At 38.7% G+C, this 20,209-nt stretch overlaps 1 protein-coding gene across 11 annotated transcripts in view; it reads left to right on the top strand.

The window, feature by feature from the left end:
* ATRNL1 (attractin like 1) overlaps positions 1 to 20,209 on the top strand; it is a 1,081,427-nt gene that overhangs the window by 312,447 nt on the left and 748,771 nt on the right. For 10 of the 11 annotated variants that reach the window (XM_073354269.1, XM_073354264.1, XM_073354268.1 and 7 more), the window contains exons 15-16: positions 1,356 to 1,488; positions 2,698 to 2,879. The exons of the other annotated variant lie outside the window; for it this stretch is intronic. In XM_073354269.1, coding sequence (XP_073210370.1) covers positions 1,356 to 1,488; positions 2,698 to 2,879 — 315 coding nt within the window. The remainder of the gene's footprint in view (positions 1 to 1,355; positions 1,489 to 2,697; positions 2,880 to 20,209) is intronic. 11 annotated transcript variants of the gene reach the window in all.

Here is a 20,209-nt window from a genome sequence, read left to right as displayed (position 1 = left end):
TTTTAGTTTATGGATATTAAACACTTTTAGTTAATTCACCTTAATTTTCCTGAATTCTCCTCATATAGACATGCCCTTAGATGAAACTGGAAGGTCTTTCTGGGCTATCACTGTAGGATCATACCACCAGTGCAGTCTAACTGCAGACCATGTTAATATAACAGTGAATTGGGAGCGAGATTTATTTGGCAAAGTCCAGATCATAGTGAAAAATTGAACTCTGTCAGTTTGAATTGTGTGGATTCATGCTTGAATTGGGCCTTTCTGATCTACAGCTAATGTATACTTTTTGTCATTATACAGTAAAGAAAAAAAAAGGGAGGGGTTAAAGAATTGGAAATCTTCCCTCTTTTCCTTCCTGTTCTCTTCACTTACACTGTCACCTCCTGCTTTTCTTCTCCTCTTGCGTTATTTCAGAAATTTTTAAATGCTTGAAATTTGTCCTTCTGATGCGTATTGTCACTACGAGCTGAACATCACCACTTCCAACACCTAAGCCTGGGTTTACTAGTATGCCTTTGTTCGTGGGGAATATACCTTAGTTTAGATTAGGTTGGAGTTTATGTTGTGTCTTTTGAATCTGAATCCAAAGAATTGCATATGTGCACATTGTGACCAGTTGTGTTGGACTTGAAAAGGAATTTGTTGTGGACTTGAGCAGTTTGTGTGTGTTAGGGTTTTTTGATGATTATAATGTTGCCTTAAGTTGTGAATTCCTTAATTTTTATTGGTTGTGTTGACATGAAATTAATTGAGACCGTCTTAAGTGTATGTTAATGACACTTGTCTATGTGATTTATTAAATAAGGTATCAATACTTGCATCTTGGTCTAAAAGCCCCAAACAAGAAAAAGATAAATGCCTTATTTAGAGAGCAATACTTCAGTCATCAGAGCATCTTAGCTAAAAATTGCCTTCAAACAGAGTTTACTTGTTGCTCATTCACTGAAGTGCAGAGGGAATTCTTTTGTTCCTGATCTGTTCTTTTGTTCCTGCCAAAATGGTAGTCTTCAGGTTCTTTAAATTTTATACTTCATATCTTAAATACAAGTAGTTTTTTTAAAAATCCAAGATGAAATTACTGGAATTCTTGACAAATGTTTCTTTTTTACATTTTGTGCTTTCTTTTCTCTTAGCTCTTATTTTTTCATTGCCATATGAGGTCCTTTATTTTTTTTTCTTCTCCAGTCAGTCACACCAGAATCCTTTCCCACTTTTTTAGAATCATGGGTTCATTTGCCTGTCTAACCCACAAATAACTGGATTGGTGGGAGCCTTGTGCACTTTACTCCTGATTTCTGATCTATGAGCAGTTTAATAAAAGGTATACTCTCTGTCTGTTTTGTTTTTTATAGTCCGTCAAAAACTACACCAAATGTCATGTGAGAAATGAACAGATCTGTAATAAATTGACCAGCTGTAAAAGTTGCTCACTAAACCTGAACTGCCAGTGGGATCAGCGTCAGCAAGAATGCCAGGCTTTACCAGGTAAAAGCTCTGAAATTTGAAATCTACTTTTTAATTATTTTGAGAGCTGGATGAATATCCCAAATTAATTTCCATGAATATTTATTCAACTAGAAAAAAATGACTTTGTTTTGTATGTGCTCACTCTCCTTTAAGATCTCCTTTTCAAGGATAATCTAGTGACTGCGTTCACTGGCAGGAATGTTCATGATAACAGTTCATTTTAAGATGCTAATATAGAACATTCCCAGAAAGTAAATTTTGACTTTCTAAAACCCAAATATTCTTACTGTAAAATAGATTCGATACACCATGCACGTCCAGTCAGGGAATATAAACAATACAAATGTTATTTGTGTTATTTGTGTGTCTAATCAAAGCTAACAAAAAACCTTGACTTTCTAAACTGCTTCTAAACAATCTACCGAACAAATTATTTGCGGAAATTGCTCAGTGAATAATTTTTAAATAATAAGTTTTAGACAATCATAAAGTGCATGTAAATGATCTTTGAAGATGCTAGTTTAATAGAATACATTAACTGCTATCAATTAGTTACTTATCTTTTAACAATGTGCATGTGACTAGTGCTAAACATATACTAATAAGATTAAAAACATATCTTTCCCTAAAATTTTAAAATATCAGAAATTTGTTTTACTGACAGTTAGTATTGTGTGACTAGCCACCATGCTGTTATAGGGTGATTATTATTTTAAAATTATAAAAGGGACAAAAGAAAGAAGATGCACCTTTGTGATCTTTTGGTTCTAATAAATGTCTTCATATTTCTAAAAAAAGATTTAGATAAACTCTAATCTACTCATTTTTCTGAGACAACTATTGCCATGGCACCAAAACGTCAAACCTGTATATATTATTTGCATAGTATAGCCTTGAATGCTTATTTACATTTAAGTCTTTATAAATATCAGAAAGGTTATACTAGTGATGCTATTAGACTATAACTCAGAATATAACTTACTGCAACACTGTATATGTTTTTTTCTTGTTAATTGGCACTTTTACTACATTGACATTCAAAGTAATATAAAACTTGATTTTCTAGGTTGTTTAATAATACATTTATACATTATGATGAAACTGAGTAATGGTATATACTGGACTGTGACTTGAAAAAAAAACAAAATTAAACCCTCTAGGTGTGCGTTTGTATGCTTTTTTTTTAACAACTTATAAATTTGTATCTTAATGCGATTTCTGTACTAGCTCATTTGTGTGGGGAAGGATGGAGTCACATTGGCGATGCCTGCCTCCGCATAAATTCTAGTCGTGAAAGCTATGACAATGCCAAACTATACTGCTACAATTTGAGTGGGAATCTTGCCTCATTGACAACCTCAAAAGAAGTGGAGTTTGTTCTGGATGAAATACAGAAGTATACAGTTCAGGTAACTTGACTTCTAAGTGCTGGTTTATTTTGACCTTTAAACCCTAAATTTCCAGGCTACACCTTTTCCTCTCTCTCCAAATTGCTGAAGTTGTGATTTGCAAAGGTTCCTGAGCTGGAGCTCATTAGATTTATAAGAGAGGGAGCTGCCAGCAGATGATTTTGTGGGAAGAGGGCCCATGCCGATCTGTTGTGGTTTATACATGCTGCAAAGTCTCTTTTCTTTGTGGCCACCTGGGGCAGGAAATGGGATGAAGGAGGAAAGGGTGTTTTGTTAATTGCTGTACAATGCAGTTAGGTGTGGGAATGAGTTACCATTTTGTGTGTGGTCAGCTGTGGATTTTAGCTGTTCAGTCTAACAGTTGATTGTTTTGTTCGAAGGCCCACCTATATCATGGATGGCTAACTTGGGGAGAACAGGGGTTTTAAAAAGCCAGTGTGTAAGGGACCAGTGGAGCTCGTGAGCAGGAGCAGCAAAAGGGGGAGTTTTGTGTAAGACTTTAAAGAAGGAGCATGAGAGTCAGATGCACCTAATGAACGTTCTCTAAACTTAGACCAACCAACAACCCCACAAAGGAAAATAAAAATGAACACAAAGAACCAACAAACAAAAACCCTGCAAGATCAAAAAAAAAATGCAGGCAGAAGTTCAACAGCAGGTGACAAATGTGTGCATTCGGTGCAAGAAACTCAGGGCCCTCAGAGTCAGAGTATGGACTCTTGAGACCAGAGTGGCTGTATTGGAGGAGCTAAATGAGACAGAGAGTTACATAGACGAGCCTTTCTGGAGCATAACAGAGCAGTCCTATCCCCAGTCTTGACACCCTCTGTGGTGTTGAGGAGGATGAAAGCCTTTGGGAAGGAGAACATCAGGCTGGAGCAGAGGGAAATGATCCCATTGCTGGGACCCTCCTTCCAGATGATGTTATGATATCCTCTTGCACTGAGCATACCACTCTAGGGGAGGGAATTCCAGTTATTAGGAAGAGATGGGTAATAATAGTTGGGGATTCAATTATTAGAAATATAGATAGTTGGGTTTTTGATGATCAGGAGACCCTCACAGTGAATTGCCTGCCGAGTGTGAAGGTTTCAGTCCACTTGAGACATCTAGCTAGGCTTATGTGCAGTGCTTGGGAGGAGCCAGTGATCATGGTACATGTAGATACTAGTGACCTAGGGAAAGGTAGGAGAGAGGTCATGGAGGCCAGATTTAGGCTGCTAGAACAGAAATTAAAGTCCAAGACCTTCATGGTAACATTCTCTGAAATGCTTCCAGTTCCACATGCAGGGCCAGTTTGACAGGCAGAACTGCAGGGTTTCTATGCATAGGTGAGATGATGGTGTTGAGAGGAGGATTTTAGGTTTATTAGGAACTGGGGAACTATTGGGAATGGAGGAGCCTGTACAGGAAGGATGGGATCCACTTAAACCAAAAAGGAACTAGCTTCCTGGCATGTAAAATTAAAAAGGTTATAGAGGAGTTTTTAAACTAAGGGCTGGGGGGAAATCCAACAGGTGCGGAGGAGCACACAGTTCAGACAGACACATCCCTTAAGGGAGTATTTATTAAAGGGAATACGCTATATCCTAGTAAAGAGGAGAGGATAGAAGCTGATGAAATACAGGTAGGACCTGAAAAGAAACAGTCAAATGAAAAAGAGCCCTATGGGAATGGGTGACGGGATGGATCACGTGATGATTTCTTGTTCTGTTCGTTCCCTCTGGAATTGGCCACTGTTGGAAGACAAGATACTGGGGTAGATGGACTGTAGGTCTGACCCAGTATGGCCTTTCTTGTATTCAGTTATATCACATTAAGGCAGAGAACTAAATATTGATAACTTTTAAAAGTCCTTGTATATAAATGCAAGAAGTCTAAATACTAAGATAGTTGAACTGGAGTGCCAGATATGAAATGAGGATATTGATATAATCGGCATCACAGAAACTTGGTGGAACAATGATAATCAATGGGACACAGTAATAAGAAGGTACAAAATATATATGACAGAGTATGTCACGCTGATAAGAGAGTGCCATTATATGTGAAAAGAAGCAGAGAGCCAAATAAAGTAAAAATCTTAAATGAATCAAACAGTACCATAGAATCTCTATGGATAGAAATTCCATGCTTGAATAATAAGCGTATAACAGGAATATACTGTGAACCACCTTACCAGGATGGTGACAGTGATTGTAAAATAGTCGGGGAGATTAGAAAGGCTACAAAAACAGAAAACCCAGTAATAACTGGGGATGCCAATTATCCTCATATTGACTGGGAACATGTTACTTCCAGACAAGATGCAGAGATAAAATTTCTAGACACCATTAATGACTTCTTCTTGGAGCAGCTAGTCTTGAAACCCACAAGGGGAGAGGCAATTCTTGATTTAGTCATAAGTGGCACCCAGGATCTGACCCAAGAGGTGAATATAGCTGACCTGCTCAGTAAAAGGGACTATAATGTAATTAAATTTAAGATCCTTGTAGGGGGAAAACACCAGAGAAATCCAGCACAGTAGAAGAAATAGGAATGACACAAAAACGAAGAGGCTAGTTAAACAGAAATTAAAATGAACGGTCACAAGAGTTAAATGCCTGCAAGGTGGATGGAACATTTTTTAAAACACCATAATAGAAGCTCAAGTTCTATGTATACCCCAAATAAAATAAAAACAGTAAGAGGACCAAAAAATTCCACATGGCTAAACAATAGAGTTAAAGAGGAGATTAGAGACAAAACATCATCTCTTAAAAATTAGATGTCAAATCCTACTGAGGAAGATAGAAACGGGCATAAATTCTGGTGAGTCAAGTGTAAAAGTATAATTAGTGAGATCAAAAAAGAATTTGAAAATTAACTAGCAAAAGCTAGAAAAACTAATAACATTTTAACTACTAACTAACTACATCAGAAGCAGGAAGCCTGCCAAATAATCAGTGTGGCCTGTGGATGATTGAGGTGCTAAAGTATATCTCAAGGAAGACAAGGCTGCTGCAGAGAAGCTGAAGGAATTCTTTGAATCGGTCTTCATACAAGCTGAGCGTGTGAGGGAGAATCCCATATCTGAGCCATTCTTTTTAGGGGACAGATCTGAGGAACTGTCCTAGATTGAAGCATCAATAGAGGTGGTTTTGGAACAAATTGATAAACAATAAGAAGTCACCAGGACCAGGTGGTATTCACCCAAGAGTTCTGAAGGAACTGGCAGAACTAACAACTGTGGTATGTAACCCATCACTCTGTATCAGATGACTGCGGGATAGCTAATGTGACACCAATTTTTCAAAAAGGCCCCGGAAGCAATCCTGCCAATTACAGGCTGGTAAGTCGACTTCAATACCAGGCAAATTGGTTGAAGCTATAGTAAAGAATATAATTATCAGTAATATAAATAAACACGGTATGTTGGGGAAGAGTCAGCATGGCCTTTGTAAACTTAAATCATGCCTCTCCAATCTATTAACATTTTTTGAGGGGGATCAAGGAACGTGGACAAGAGTGATCCAATGGTTGTAGTGAATTGGACTTTCAGAAAGCCTTTGACAAGGTTTCTCATCAAAGGCTCTTGAGTAAAGTATGCAGTCATGGGATAAGAGAGAAGGTCCTCTCATGGATAAGTAACTGGTTACAAGATAGGAAACCAGAGTGGGAATAAATGGTCAGTTTTCACAGTGGAGAGAAAAAGTGGGTCCCCCAAGAATCTCTAGTAGAACCAGTGCTGTTCAGCATATTCATAAATGATCTGGAATAATGGGTAAACAGTGAGGTGGCAAAGTTTGCAGACAATGCAAAATTACTCAAGATAGTTAAGTCCCAAAGCTGACTGAAGAATTACAAAGGGATCTCACAAAACTGGTTGACTGGGTAACAAAATGGCAGATTAAATTCAATGTTGATAAGTACAAAGTAATGTATATTGCAAAATATTAATCCCAACTATACATACAAAATCACTCAAGAAAGATCTTGAAGTCATTGTGGATAGTTCTCTGAAAACATCTGCTCAATGTGCAGCAGCAGTCAAAAAAGCTAACAATCCTAGGAACTATTAGGGATAAATAAGAAGACAAAAATATCATAATTCCAGTATATAAATCCATGGTATGCCTACGCTTTGAATACTGCATTCAGTTCTGGTCACTCTGTCTCAAAATAGATATATTAGGATTGGAAAAAGTGCAGAGAAGGACAACAAAAATGATTAGGAGTATAAAGAGAGATTAAAAAGACTGGGACTTTTCAGCTTGGAAAAGAGATGACTAAGAGGTGATATTATAGAGGTCTATAACATCTTGACTGGTGTGGAGAAAGTGAATAAGGAAATGTTATTTACTCCTTCACATAACACAAGAACCAGGGGTCACCAATGAAATTAATGGACAGCAGATTTAAAACAAGCATAAGGAGTTACTTCTTCACACAATTCGCTGTCAACCTGTGGAATTCATTTTCAGAGGATGTTGTGAAGGTCAGAACTTTTACTGGATTAAAAAAAAGAATTAAATAAATTCCTGGAAGATAGGTCCATCAATGGCTATTAGTCAAGCTGGTCAGGGACTGCAAGTGAATGCTGTCGGTGTTCCTAAACCTCTGACTGCTAGAAGCTGGGCCTGGACCATGAGGGTGGATCACTTGATAAAATGCCGTGTTCTGATCACTCCCTCAGAAGCATCTGGCACTGGTCCCTGTCAAAAGACAGGATACTGGGCTAGATGCACCATTGGTCTGAGCCAGTGTGGAAACAGTCTTGTTTTTATCTTCCTGGAATATATGTTTAAAAAAAACCCAAAGTATTTTTTAAAAATTATAACATTAGAACAATATTGAGATTCCATACAGATAAATAATTTCTTCTAAACAAATGAAAGATTTAAATTTTTATACATAGCCTGTGGGTTTTATACCATAATATATGTACTTGGCTGCAAAACAAAATGAGCTTTATAGTAGTTTGTTTTATAGACAGGGTGAAAAAAGACAATTATGAATAATAATTAAAATTTATATCAAGCTAGTAGCTCATTTGCAAAGTCATTATGCTGCAAATGAATTAAGATTCCTACCAAGGAAATGGCAATGTAATCTTGCCCTTTGCAAATGTTTGTGTTGTATTAGTTCTGAATGCAAGAGTTTAATGTCATATATATATATTATGAATTAAAGTATCATTTTATACTATGTTCTTGAAAAATATATGCAAATATCAGTAAAGTTGCTAGTTTTATTTTTCAGCAAAATATAGGAAGTGGACAGTGTAAGCTGATTTATTTTCCCTTAAGATACACCTGTGCTTTTCTCTTATTTACTAAGGAAAGTAATGCATTCCCTATGTTTAAAACATGTCTCTTGATTTGTACCCACTGCAGCCTTGAGACATATTATATCTTACCACTTTTTTGACAAGCAATAATGTTAAATTTGCAGAAAACCACAGTTACAAAATCAAGAACAGGTCCATTAGAAATGACTCCTTGAATTATTTACTTGACTTTTTTCTTGTTTGCTATGAAAATAGCACATAGAAGTACCTAAAATCTAAGACAAGTTGAGTGAGGGCATGTCTATACTTAGACCACTGTATCAGTGCACGAAGACGCTCTACGCTGATGTGAGAGCTCTCTCTTGTCGGCATCGTTATTCCACTGCCCCGAGAGGCAGTAGCTCTCCTGCTAACATAGTGCTATCTACACGGGGGATAAAGTCCGTGCAACTGCATTGCTATGGCATGTGGATTTTTCACATTTTGAGCAATGTAGTAATACTGATATAGGTCTGTAGTGTAGACCAGACCTGAGGTAATATCTTTTATTGGACCAACTTCTGTTGGGGAGCCTTTGAGCTTCCACGGGGCTCTTCTTCAGGTGACCTCTCTCACCAACAGAAGTTGATCCAATAAAAGATATTATCTCACCCACCTTGTCTCTCTATCCTGGAACCAGCACAGCTACAACAACACTGCATGCAACGATATACAATCTAAGAAAACTGCCTGTGACAGACTGTTGATTTGACAGTTTGCTAACTGGCTTGTAGTGCAGATGAGAAATGGATGTTTTATTTCTTTGGAATGCCATACTTTTGCTAGATTTGAAAACTAAAACTTCTGCAAGGTGACATCCTACCAAGGTTATCTTTATTTAAATGAATTATGTCCTGAGCGATTGCAGTTATATACATTTGAGATAATCCACATGTGGCATATAACAAAGATAGACAAATGCATTAACTTTAAAGGGATATCTGGGGTTAAATGATCATTTACATATCAGAAACTTCTAATGCAATAATACAGTGATTTATGCTGTGCCACAGTTAGGTTTTTTTAAAAAATAATTTCTCTTTCATTCCTATCTGCCTGTCCAGTTCTATTTATTCTGTGTAAGTGACTCTAAATGTGTATCAACTGTCACAAAACCTCTGAAATTTTGCTTGATTTTTCTTTTGTCTGTCTTTTTCTTTTACTCCAATCAGGATGATTTAGGGGGTGAGATTTCATTTTAGATGACTTCTCTTTATTATATGCACTGTTGCAGAGTTCACAGATGTAGGCAGAGCAGCTGTAAGGTGAGAAGCATCCCTTAATCTGAAATATCTGTGCTTGAGTTTGACTTTTAAAGGCTTTAGAAATATTTCTTTCACGTGAAACAAAAGTTTTTAGAATTAATGGATGCAGCAGAGTCACATCTGAAAGTAAGAATATGGATCTACTTCACCTGATATTTTTGTATTAAGAGGAAAAAAACTTTAGCAATCATTCATTTATAGCATAGACAATTGAAAAAAAATCAGCATCTATTGTAATAGGTGCCACTTGTAAATTCTTTATGATGTATAAAAATATAGAATTTTATGGCTTGCTTTGCAATATTCAAGGCCCATAGCTCTGCAGTAATTTCAGCACCATTTCTGCATAACACGAAATTTGCGAATTCCTTCAGAGAGCGGACACAGCTTCCGTCTCTCTAATCCCTTCAAGATTCCACTGCTAGAGCTTAAAAGAGCCATCATAATGGTTCCTCCAAGATCCTAGGTCTAAAAAGGAGCAACAGCTGCTAGTAAGTTTCCACCTTTAAAAAAAAAAATAAATAAAAATCCTGTTGAGCTAAAGAAGGAAGGGAGCCAAACAAATAAAGGCATTTGTGTGTAATGAAGATAGGGGACAACTATGTATGTATTCTTTAAATCAAGCAAACAAAAAACCCCCTTAAAAGCGGCCTACATATTTCATGTGTTTTGGTGTCAAATAAAATTTGTCAAGATGATGTTTCAAGTAAATATAGTAAATCAGGTTATTAGGGAGCAGTTTGCTATACCTCGGACAAAATGATCTCTGAATTTTTGTTTATATGCTGAGGTTTATTGGGCTAACAAAATAAAAAAGTTTTAGAAGAGAAGATATTGGTTACTCTGCAAATTAGAGGAAGTGGAAAACAATAATCATCAATTCATACAAATATTCAAAAGTTGTAAGCTCATTAAATACTGGAATTTTTCCTCAGAACAGCAAGAATTAATTTCAAATTATTATTTCCTTGTTGATATGCAGTAAATGCCATGACCATTATGTCATATTAGACATAAACAAAGATTTGAGAAATTCTGAAGAACAACATGCTTCATTTTACGTCCTTTTCTTGCACATTTTCCTTAGGTTAAATAAATTCTCTAGTTAAAATTGTACCTTATAGGAATACTTTTGAATTCTAATCCTGATTTCTTAAATTCTTGCAATTAAATTCTCCCAGCTTGGTGTCATCTGAACATTTTATAAACATACTCTCCATTTTAAGATCCAAGAAGTTAATGAAAATATTGAAAAGTACCAGACCCAGGACAGTCTCTTGCAGAACCCCACTTGTTATGACCCCACAGTTAGATAGAGAACCACTGATAACTTGAGTATGGTCTTTCAACAAGTTGTGCATCCGCCTTAAAGCAATTTCATCTAGACCACATTCCCTAGTTTGCTTATAAAAATGTCACTTGGCACTGTGTCAAAAGCCTTAATAAAAATCAAGATATATCATGTCTACCACTTTTCCATGCCCACTAGGCCAGCAACTGTGTTAAAGAAGGAAATGAGGTTGGTTTGGCATGATTTGTTCTTAACAAATCCATGTTGGCTACTATTTATCACCCTATTGTCCTCTAGGTGCTTACAAACTGATTGTTTAATACTATAATTTGTTCAAATATCTTCTGGGGTATGGAAGTTAGGCTGAGTGGTCTAAAATCCTTGGGTCCCCCTTTTTAACAATAGGTATTATATTTGTCCTTCTCAAGTCCTCTGGGACCTCACCCATCCTCCATGAGTTCTCAAAGATAATTGCTAATGGTTCTGAGATTGCTTCAGCCAATTCCTTAAGTACTCTATGGTGAATTTCATTAGGCCTTGCCAACTTGAATACATCTAACTTATCTAAATATTCTTTGACCTGTTTTTTTCCCATATTATGGCTTTCGTTCATTCCCTTGATGGTCTGGTAAACGTTTTACAAAATTAATACTATTAGGAAAGGGATAGATAAGAAGATTGAAAATATCATAATACCTCTATATAAATCCATGGTATGCCCATACCTTGAATACTGTGTGCAGATCTGGTTGCTTCAAAAAAGATATATTAGAATTGGAAAAAGGTACAAAGTAGGGCAACAAAAATTATTAGGGGTATGGAACAGCTCATAAGGAAGTGTTGTTTACTCCTTCACATAACACAAGAACCAGGGGTCATACAATGGAATTAATAGGCAGCAGGTTTAAAACTAACAAAAGGAAGTACTACTTCACATGATGCCCAGTCAGCCTGTGGAACTCCTTGCCAGGGGATGTTGTGAAGGCCAAAACTATAACAGAGTTCAAAAAAGAACTAGATAAGTTAATGGAGACTAGGACCATTGATGGCTATTAGCCATCAGGGTTGCTAACCAATGCTGTGAGTGTCCCTAGCCTCTGTTTGCCAGAAACTGGGAGTGGACAATAGGGGATGGATCGTTGAGCGATTGCCTGTTCTGTTCATTCCCTCTGAAGCATCCTACATTGGCCACTGTCGGAAGACAGGATACTGAGCTGAGATCATTGGTCTGAATCAGGATGGGAATTCTTATGTTCTAGACTTCACCTGTGGCCATTACAACTTTAGCTCAAGTCAGTTTGCTCTCCAGAGAAATACTTGAGCAGGAGGATCCTTATTCTGCTTTGGGTCCGCTTCATGTTGAACTGCTGGTTCTACCCCAACAATATCCAGAAGTGAATACCATTCTTGACTCCATCACTGATCATGGCACTGGTGACAGACATATTGGGGACAGAGTGGAGAGTTCATCTGGACCATCTGCAGATACAAGGGACCTGGTCCCCAGAAGACATTGGACTATGTATAACTGTCTTAGAATTGGAGCCATTAGACTGCTATATGTGGCATTCCCCCTGTCCTGAAACACCCAGTAGCATAGCTGCTAACAGACAATATGCTGGCCATCCACTACATAAACAAGCATGGGACACCCACTTGTCCCCCTCTGTAGAGCAACAATCAAGCTGTGGAAATCATTTCTCCTGCATGGCATAAAACCAGTAGCACTGCACGTCAGCAACGATCTGGCAGACTTCCTGAACAGAAAGCCTGTTGCTGGCCTCAAGTGGTCACTGCAGAAATCCATCATTAAGTCAATATTCCATCAGTATGGAAAAACCACTGAAAGACCTTTTGGCCATCAAGGACAATGCCAAGTGTCTGAATTTCTATTCCAGAGGGCACACGAACCTGGGATCGTTGCCAGATGCATTCCTCCTGTGGTGGAATTGAGGCCGCCTAAACATCATCACACCAATTCTGCTAATCTCCAGTGTGATGGCCAAAGCCAAATGAGACCACGTCACACTCATCCCATAGCTCTCTACTTGCCAAGGCCATTCTGGCTGACAGACCTGTTACAGATGTCCATGCAACCACCAAACAGACTCCCATACTTGTTCCTGCCTAATCAAGAGGAGCTGATACTCTTCATTCCCACCATCCTGAGAAGATACCACTTTCCAGATATCTACAGTAGGATATGCACTGACACATACTTGAAGAAGAAAGAATGATTACTTACTCTAGAGTAGCTGGTTCTTTGAGGTTGTCAGAGTTTGGGGATAATTACGCTTTTGACCCCCTCTTGATCTGCTTATGGAAAGCCCTCTCAGGCCTTTATCTGTCTCCTTTCTGGGAAGAGATTGCATCCTTTTTGACCAGGGATTTAAGCTTACAGCCCCCTTGCACTGTGTTTTTCCCCGCAGATATAACTAAAGTCCAGTACTTGTATTTTTGGCCTCTCCAAGAGCTATGAACAGTGTATGCCAGCGGTTACACGTAACCAATCAGCTCTTTCAAAGCAGAATACATTTATTTAAGGACAAAAGCATGCAGCAAAACCATATAAAACAATAAAAAGATATAAATGCATATGCAGTGTACCAAAAGTTGCCCATCTTCCATAGTGGGGTCTGTCAGGTCAAAGTCTTTCCAACCCTTCAGTAGGGTTCACTCCCTCCCCTTTGGATAAACAGTCATGTCTATTTGTTGGATCAAAATTTGTTGAGTCAGTTTTAACTCTGCTTTTATACCACCAAAGCCCATGTTCCCAGGCCTTCTGAAACACACAGAACCAGTCACTCCCCTTTTGCCAGGGAGTGAAGCCTCAAAGGATAGGTATCTGTATAACCAGCCTTCGGTTGCATTAATCACCCCATAGTGAGTCTAGATTCCTCAGGGAATCTACCAAGTGAGCTAGGAACACATGAATACATATAACACATATTGATATAAAGATCTGTGGGCTCATATTCTGTGGGCTCATATTGTCTGACTAATCTCCGTATAAGTTTTCATGCTTCCAAGGATTGGCTCAAACATACAGTTAACATTCATAAAGTTAATAACAGTAGTCCCCAAATACACTGCATGTTGTTGAAATATCTGTCAGAGATGTCGTAGTCAATGTGGATTCCATGACCCAAAATCCATCCCTGTTTTCCAGACTCCTCAGGATACACAGACTCAAATTGTGAGGGGACTGTGGGAGGCTGCTCCTTCCCCTGTGCCCTCACCCAGAAAAACAAAGGAAGTGCAGGACAAATGCTCTGCCCTGGTGGTCATTCCTACTAGAAAAGATTCTCATCTCATGCATGTGAGTTGTATGTAGGATCTACATCCTACCCTGGTCCAACATATATGTAGACCTACATGTATGTAGATCCTATCCCTGTAGACTGTGGATCCAAAGAAACACAGTTACTGAAGGCTAAATAATCATTTTATTCCTAAAATAGTTGGCTTTTTATGAGGCTAAGTTTTGCTTTGTAGAATAAGGCTATGGCAGTAGCTGAGTTGAGAATTTGGCCCAAATTACATGAGAATTCATTAGTATGCAACCTATCACTATAATTTGGTATTCTGTTGGAAAGATACAGAGATCTCCAGCAGTTTATCTATGAGTTTAATAATTCTTACATCTCCTATACCTTCCCATCAACATGGATATCTAACATACAAAGTTTTTTGGCAGTCTATTATCAATTGTGCAAAAGATTATACTAAATAAACTAGATAATCTGTGGCCAATTATCTTTTAAACACTGGCTGAATGTGGCTTGGTAAGAGGAACTGTAAGTTTGCAAATGTGGCTCTAGAAAGAAGTGGGTGAAAGGAGAAACGTTGCAAAGAATGGCTCCAAATCTCCTGTAATTTCAGTGATGTACAGTCATAGCACAACTCCATGGGTGCTCCGGGGCTGTACGTCACCCACTGGCAGCCAGCTGTCCCCTCGCCCCCGTCAGTGGCTCTGCCAATCAACGTCTCCACCTCCTTCCCAGCACCTCTCACCCGCCGTGATCAGTTGCTCTGCAATGTGTAGGAGGTGCTGGGAAAAGTGGGGAGGAGCAGAGATGGGGCGGAACTGGGCGGGAAGAGGTGAGGTAGGGGTAGGGTTGCCAATTCTCTCATTGCACAAAACTGAACACCTTTGCTCCATCCCACCCCACCCCTTCCTCAAAGCCCGCCCCTTCTCCACTCCTTCTCTGAGGCCCTGCCCCTGCTTACTCCATCCCCCTTCCCTCTGTCGCTTGCTCTTTTTCACCAGGCTGGGGCAGAGGGCTGGGATGCGTGAGGGGTGAGGGCCCCGGCTGGGGGTGTGGGCTCCGGGATGGGTCTAGAAATGAGGGGTTCAGGATGTGGGAGGGGGCTCTGGGCAGGGGTTTGGGGTGTGGGAGAGAGTGAGGGCTCTGACTGGGGGTGCAGGCAGGGGCTTGCTGGGGCAGTGAGTTGGGGTGTAGCGGGGGAGATGAGGGCTCTGGCTGGAGTGGGGGTGGGAAGAGGTGGGGTGGTGGTAGGGGCTTGAGGGAATGCTCTAATGAAGTTGTGTCCAGCAACGTAAGTGAGTATTTTGTAAGGTCCTAAAGCTCTCCTAAAAATCAAATTGAAACATGTGCTGTGTTTTTTTGTCACAAACTTACTTTTATAATCTTTGCATCTTTTGTCTATTAATTTCTAAAATTTTCACTTGAGTCCTAAAAACCTGAAAATATAATACTTTATTTGAGTAAGCACATGCTTTTAGGGAGCGCACATTTCCTATAGATGGTGGTTTTTGGATGAGTACTAGAAATGCAGCCTTTGGACTCTATCGTAATATGAATGTTGTTATTACTGTTGCTACTAATACAACGAGGACCTGACTAGATGTAGTCACTAAATATCTCATGGAACATTAATTGTAGAGTCTTGGTGAAATTCAGCTGTGGTTATTAAATTATACCATCCTACATTCAATCTGCAGTTTTAATTGGATATCATGTTCTCCCTCACTTCCTGTCCTAAAGCATTATGTGGAATTTGGTGTGCATTGTGCAGTAACTGATGAGTTCCCACTGCATATCTTATTTGTAAAATGCTTTGGGATTGAAGATACGGAGCAGAGATTCTCTTTTGCACAGCATCTAATCCTACTGGGGCCTTTGGGTGCTACCACAATATAAATATTCACCACTACTGTTAATATATGTGTGTTATTTACAGCCAAGATTTTCAAAAGTAATATTCTTGAGAATGCAATCTGAAACACATTGAAATGGGACCACCTGAACTATGCACCCAGATTCTGAAAATTCAGTGTCTCAAGTTCGGAATTCAAAAATGTGGGCACCCAATATCATAAGCCTTTTAAAAAAAAATCCTGCCCTACACTTTTCTATTTAAAAATGAAATTGAGAAAGTATTATAAAACTTACTTACTCTTCCCTCCCTCCTGCCAACGTAAGCAAAAGTTGTGTAAAATATTCTTAGAGATAGAAACTTACCGTATCACTAAAATAATGCCAACGGCCTGTAAAGGAGAACTATATTATGAGGTCTCAAAACTAATCTGTGTTTGGAGACTTTGTGTATATGTAACATTACATACATGCACATAGAGAAAAATACACAATGTGACCCTTTCTGGTCTTAAATGTATAAAATGAATGTCCAGTGGTGACAGTGGCAGGTCATATTGTTTAAAATAATGCTACCATAAAATTGCAGAGAGCCGTGTGCTCTGTCTTTCTATAGATACAATTGAGAGTCCTGGTGAAAAGGTTCAAGACACTTTGTCAGAGTAAGTAGCTGCTTTTATTATCTGCGTGAAAATGGTAGTTTTCCTCTACTTATGGATAGACATCAATGGTATGAAATATAGGCCTGTCATTTAGTCTAGTGTTGACATCAGAGGCAGAAATATTTGGATGCTATGCAGGAATTTGAAATGATGTTATTTTAATTATGGAAACTTGAAAAGGTTTGAGACAAGATTTTCCTTCTGGTGCTCAGGCAAACAGTCTCGTAATTTTTCAAAAAAATCTTAATTCAACTTCCTCTAATAAGAATATTTTATTTCAGTGGAAATCCTTTTTGATCTTACCTGACCCTTTTTGATCTTGCCTGAGCACCAGAAGGAAAATCTTGTCTCAAACCTTTTCAAGTTTCCATAATTAAAATAACAGCATTTCAAATTCCTGCATAGCATCCAGATATATCTGCCTCTGATGTCAACACTAGACTAAATGACAGGCCTATATTTCATGCCATTGATGTCTATCCATAAGTAGAGGAAAACTACCATTTTCACGCAGATAATCGGGAGTTGATCTTGGTTATTACCCATTTTTCAGGTTCATCCATGATTGATCTGGCTTGATATTAATAGGAAATAATCCAAAAAAATTAACGTTCATAACCCCTTTTGTTACAAGTGCAATCTCTTACATTGGTGAAGCACAGTAGTGTTTTTTCGAGTGATTGTCCACATGCACTCTACTCCTGGTGCGTATGCACCCCCAGGGTGGTGGAATCTTTTTGAATAGCAATGTCTGTTGGGGCTGCACCCACACCCTGCATGCTGTCCCATGGAGTGGTCAAGATCACTTTCAGTTCCTTCTTATTACTTGTGGTTGAGGCATCTCTGTGCACTGAGCAATTCTTTTCTTACGCATTTATTAGTTGTAGTTCGTGTTCTAGATATAATTAGTATAGTTAAAATTCTATTTTGAAGCCTGTTGGCAGAAAAAGAAAAGTAGGAAGAAGCCTTCATGTTTGGGAAGTGCCCCAGCACTGGACCCCCTTGGACATGGTAGGGGCAAAATCTCCAGGATTCAAATCCTGTCCTTTCTGCAGTGCAGCTATTCCCATCTGTGTTGTTTGTAGTATTGTTTGAGCTGTGTTGGTTCCAGGATATAAGAGTTAAGGTAGGTGAGGTAATATCTTTTTTGGATCAACTTCTGATTGTAGAAAGGACAAGTTTTTGAGCTCCACAGAGCTCTTCCTCAAGTCTGGAGAAAGTAACCAGAGTGTTTCACTAAATACATGATGGGACAGATTATATAAAACCCTTATGTTTAACATGCTGTAGGACACCACTTGAAGTGTGCGTGCAATGGTTAGCAGGCAGTAGGGTGTGTTCCAAATTGTTGTAATGATCCATTGTCAAGGTTCCTCCCCCACTCTGAACTCTAGGGTACAGATGTGGGGACCTGCATGAAAAACCTCCTAAGCTTATCTTTACCAGCTTAGGTCAAAACTTCCCCAAGGTACAAAATATTCCACCCTTTGTCCTTGGATTGGCCGCTACCACCACCAAACTAATACTGGTTACTGGGGAAGAGCTGTTTGGACATGTCTTTCCCCCCAAAATACTTCCCAAAACCTTGCACCCCACTTCCCGGACAAGGTTTGGTAAAAAGCCTCACCAATTTGCCTAGGTGACTACAGACCCAGACCCTTGGATCTTAAGAACAATGAACAATCCTCCCAACACTTGCACCCCCCCTTTCCTGGGAAATGTTGGATAAAAAGCCTCACCAATTTGCATAGGTGACCACAGACCCAAACCCTTGGATCTGAGAACAATGAAAAAGCATTCAGTTTTCTTACAAGAAGACTTTTAATAAAAATAGAAGTAAATAGAAATAAAGAAATCCCCCCTGTAAAATCAGGATGGTAGATACCTTACAGGGTAATTAGATTCAAAACATAGAGAACCCCTCTAGGCAAAACCTTAAGTTACAAAAAAGATACACAGACAGAAATAGTTATTCTATTCAGCACAGTTCTTTTCTCAGCCATTTAAAGAAATCATAATCTCACACGTACCTAGCTAGATTACTTACTAAAAGTTCTAAGACTCCATTCCTGGTCTATCCCCGGCAAAGACAGAATATAGACAGACAGACACAGACCCTTTGTTTCTCTCCCTCCTCCCAGCTTTTGAAAGTATCTTGTCTCCTCATTGGTCATTTTGGTCAGGTGCCAGCGAGGTTACCTTTAGCTTCTTAACCCTTTACAGGTGAGAGGAGCTTTCCCCTGGCCAGGAGGGATTTCAAAGGAGTTTACTCTTCCCTTTATATTTATGACATCCATAAAACCAGTGTCTCTGTTAAGTCCAATCCAGCAGAGTTATGAATTTAAGTTCCCAGGCTCATCTTTTGAAGGTTTTGAGCAGGTTTCATTTAAGGATGAGGACTGAGAGGTCAGATACAGAGTGATTGCTTTGTGAAATGTGTTCATCCATGGGTGATAGGGTGTTTTTGTCTCTTATCTTGTTTTTGTGAGAGTTCATTCAAGATCATAGTGGTTGTCTGGTTTTACACATTGGGGCATTTGACGCCACAAGATGAGGTACACCACATGTTGTAATAGGCATGTGTAGGACTTATGGATATTGAAAAGTGTATTTGTGGGGAGGATATTGATCATCATAGCAGTGGAGATATATGCAAGTTTCACATTTGTTGTTCTGTCAGTGTCTGGTGCTACTTTGAGTTGACGTGTCCTGGTCTATGGAAAGCTTGCTTCTGATGATGAATTTGGCGAGGTTGGTAGTTGTTAGGTGGTTCTGGTCAATATGGGGATGACCTATACATTTTTGGAAAAGGCTTCCTCTGTTCAACAGCAATAACTTTTGTGCGGAATGGAAGTATTAAGTAATGAAATTAGCATGCAGTTGATTTTCACTGAGGTACAGTATTGTGGATGTAATATACCGTTATAAATCCTCCCTCTGAATGGCTTTAAGTTACAAATTACTTCGGAGGATAAATGGTCTGTTTATAAATGACTAAACAAAGAGACACTGCTATGTCTAACTATAATGTTAGTATCAGTTTTGATGTATTTAATGTTTGACTCACTCAGATATACATTACAATAAAGCAGTTGATTTTGTTGAACTATTGTGATGAGACAATATTGAATTTTGTTTCTATGAGAAATATTTAAAATAAAAAAAACTCTGCTTACATCTATTAAATTATTAAGGGATGAATTCTCCAACCACGTTTGTGCTGTGTAAGTAGCTGGAGTTGGCCAGAGGAAAATGCCTCTCTGTGCTGCTTCAGAGGTGGGGGAGGTCTTTGTCCAAGCCAGCAGCAGAAAGAAGACCCTGGACTGGCGCTGAGTGGCTCTGAATCAGGGAGTCCTTCTCAACTACATTTTAGTATAGCTGGGACATTGTGGAGAATTAAGGCCTTCCTAATCATGTATTGTGGCCAGCTGTACGGGAAGGCATATATATTCACTCTTAACTGAAGGATGTTCTAACCAGATTTGTGCACCAACTCTTAAATCTTTTATGTGCCAAATTCACATTTCTTATTGACCAAAAGTTTGGTATCCAATCATATACTGCTATTCTGTATGTAGTGTAAATAAGACATCTACTGAAAGCCCATACAGTTAATTTAATACTAAAAATCTTCTGATATCTAAATGAGTTTTGTTGGATATCTTCCCCATAAAATAGGCTTGC

The sequence above is a fragment of the Lepidochelys kempii genome, chromosome 7 (assembly GCF_965140265.1).
Source record: "Lepidochelys kempii isolate rLepKem1 chromosome 7, rLepKem1.hap2, whole genome shotgun sequence".
In the NCBI taxonomy this organism is placed as follows: Eukaryota; Metazoa; Chordata; order Testudines; family Cheloniidae; genus Lepidochelys; species Lepidochelys kempii.
This window is presented reverse-complemented; position numbering and strand designations above follow the sequence as displayed.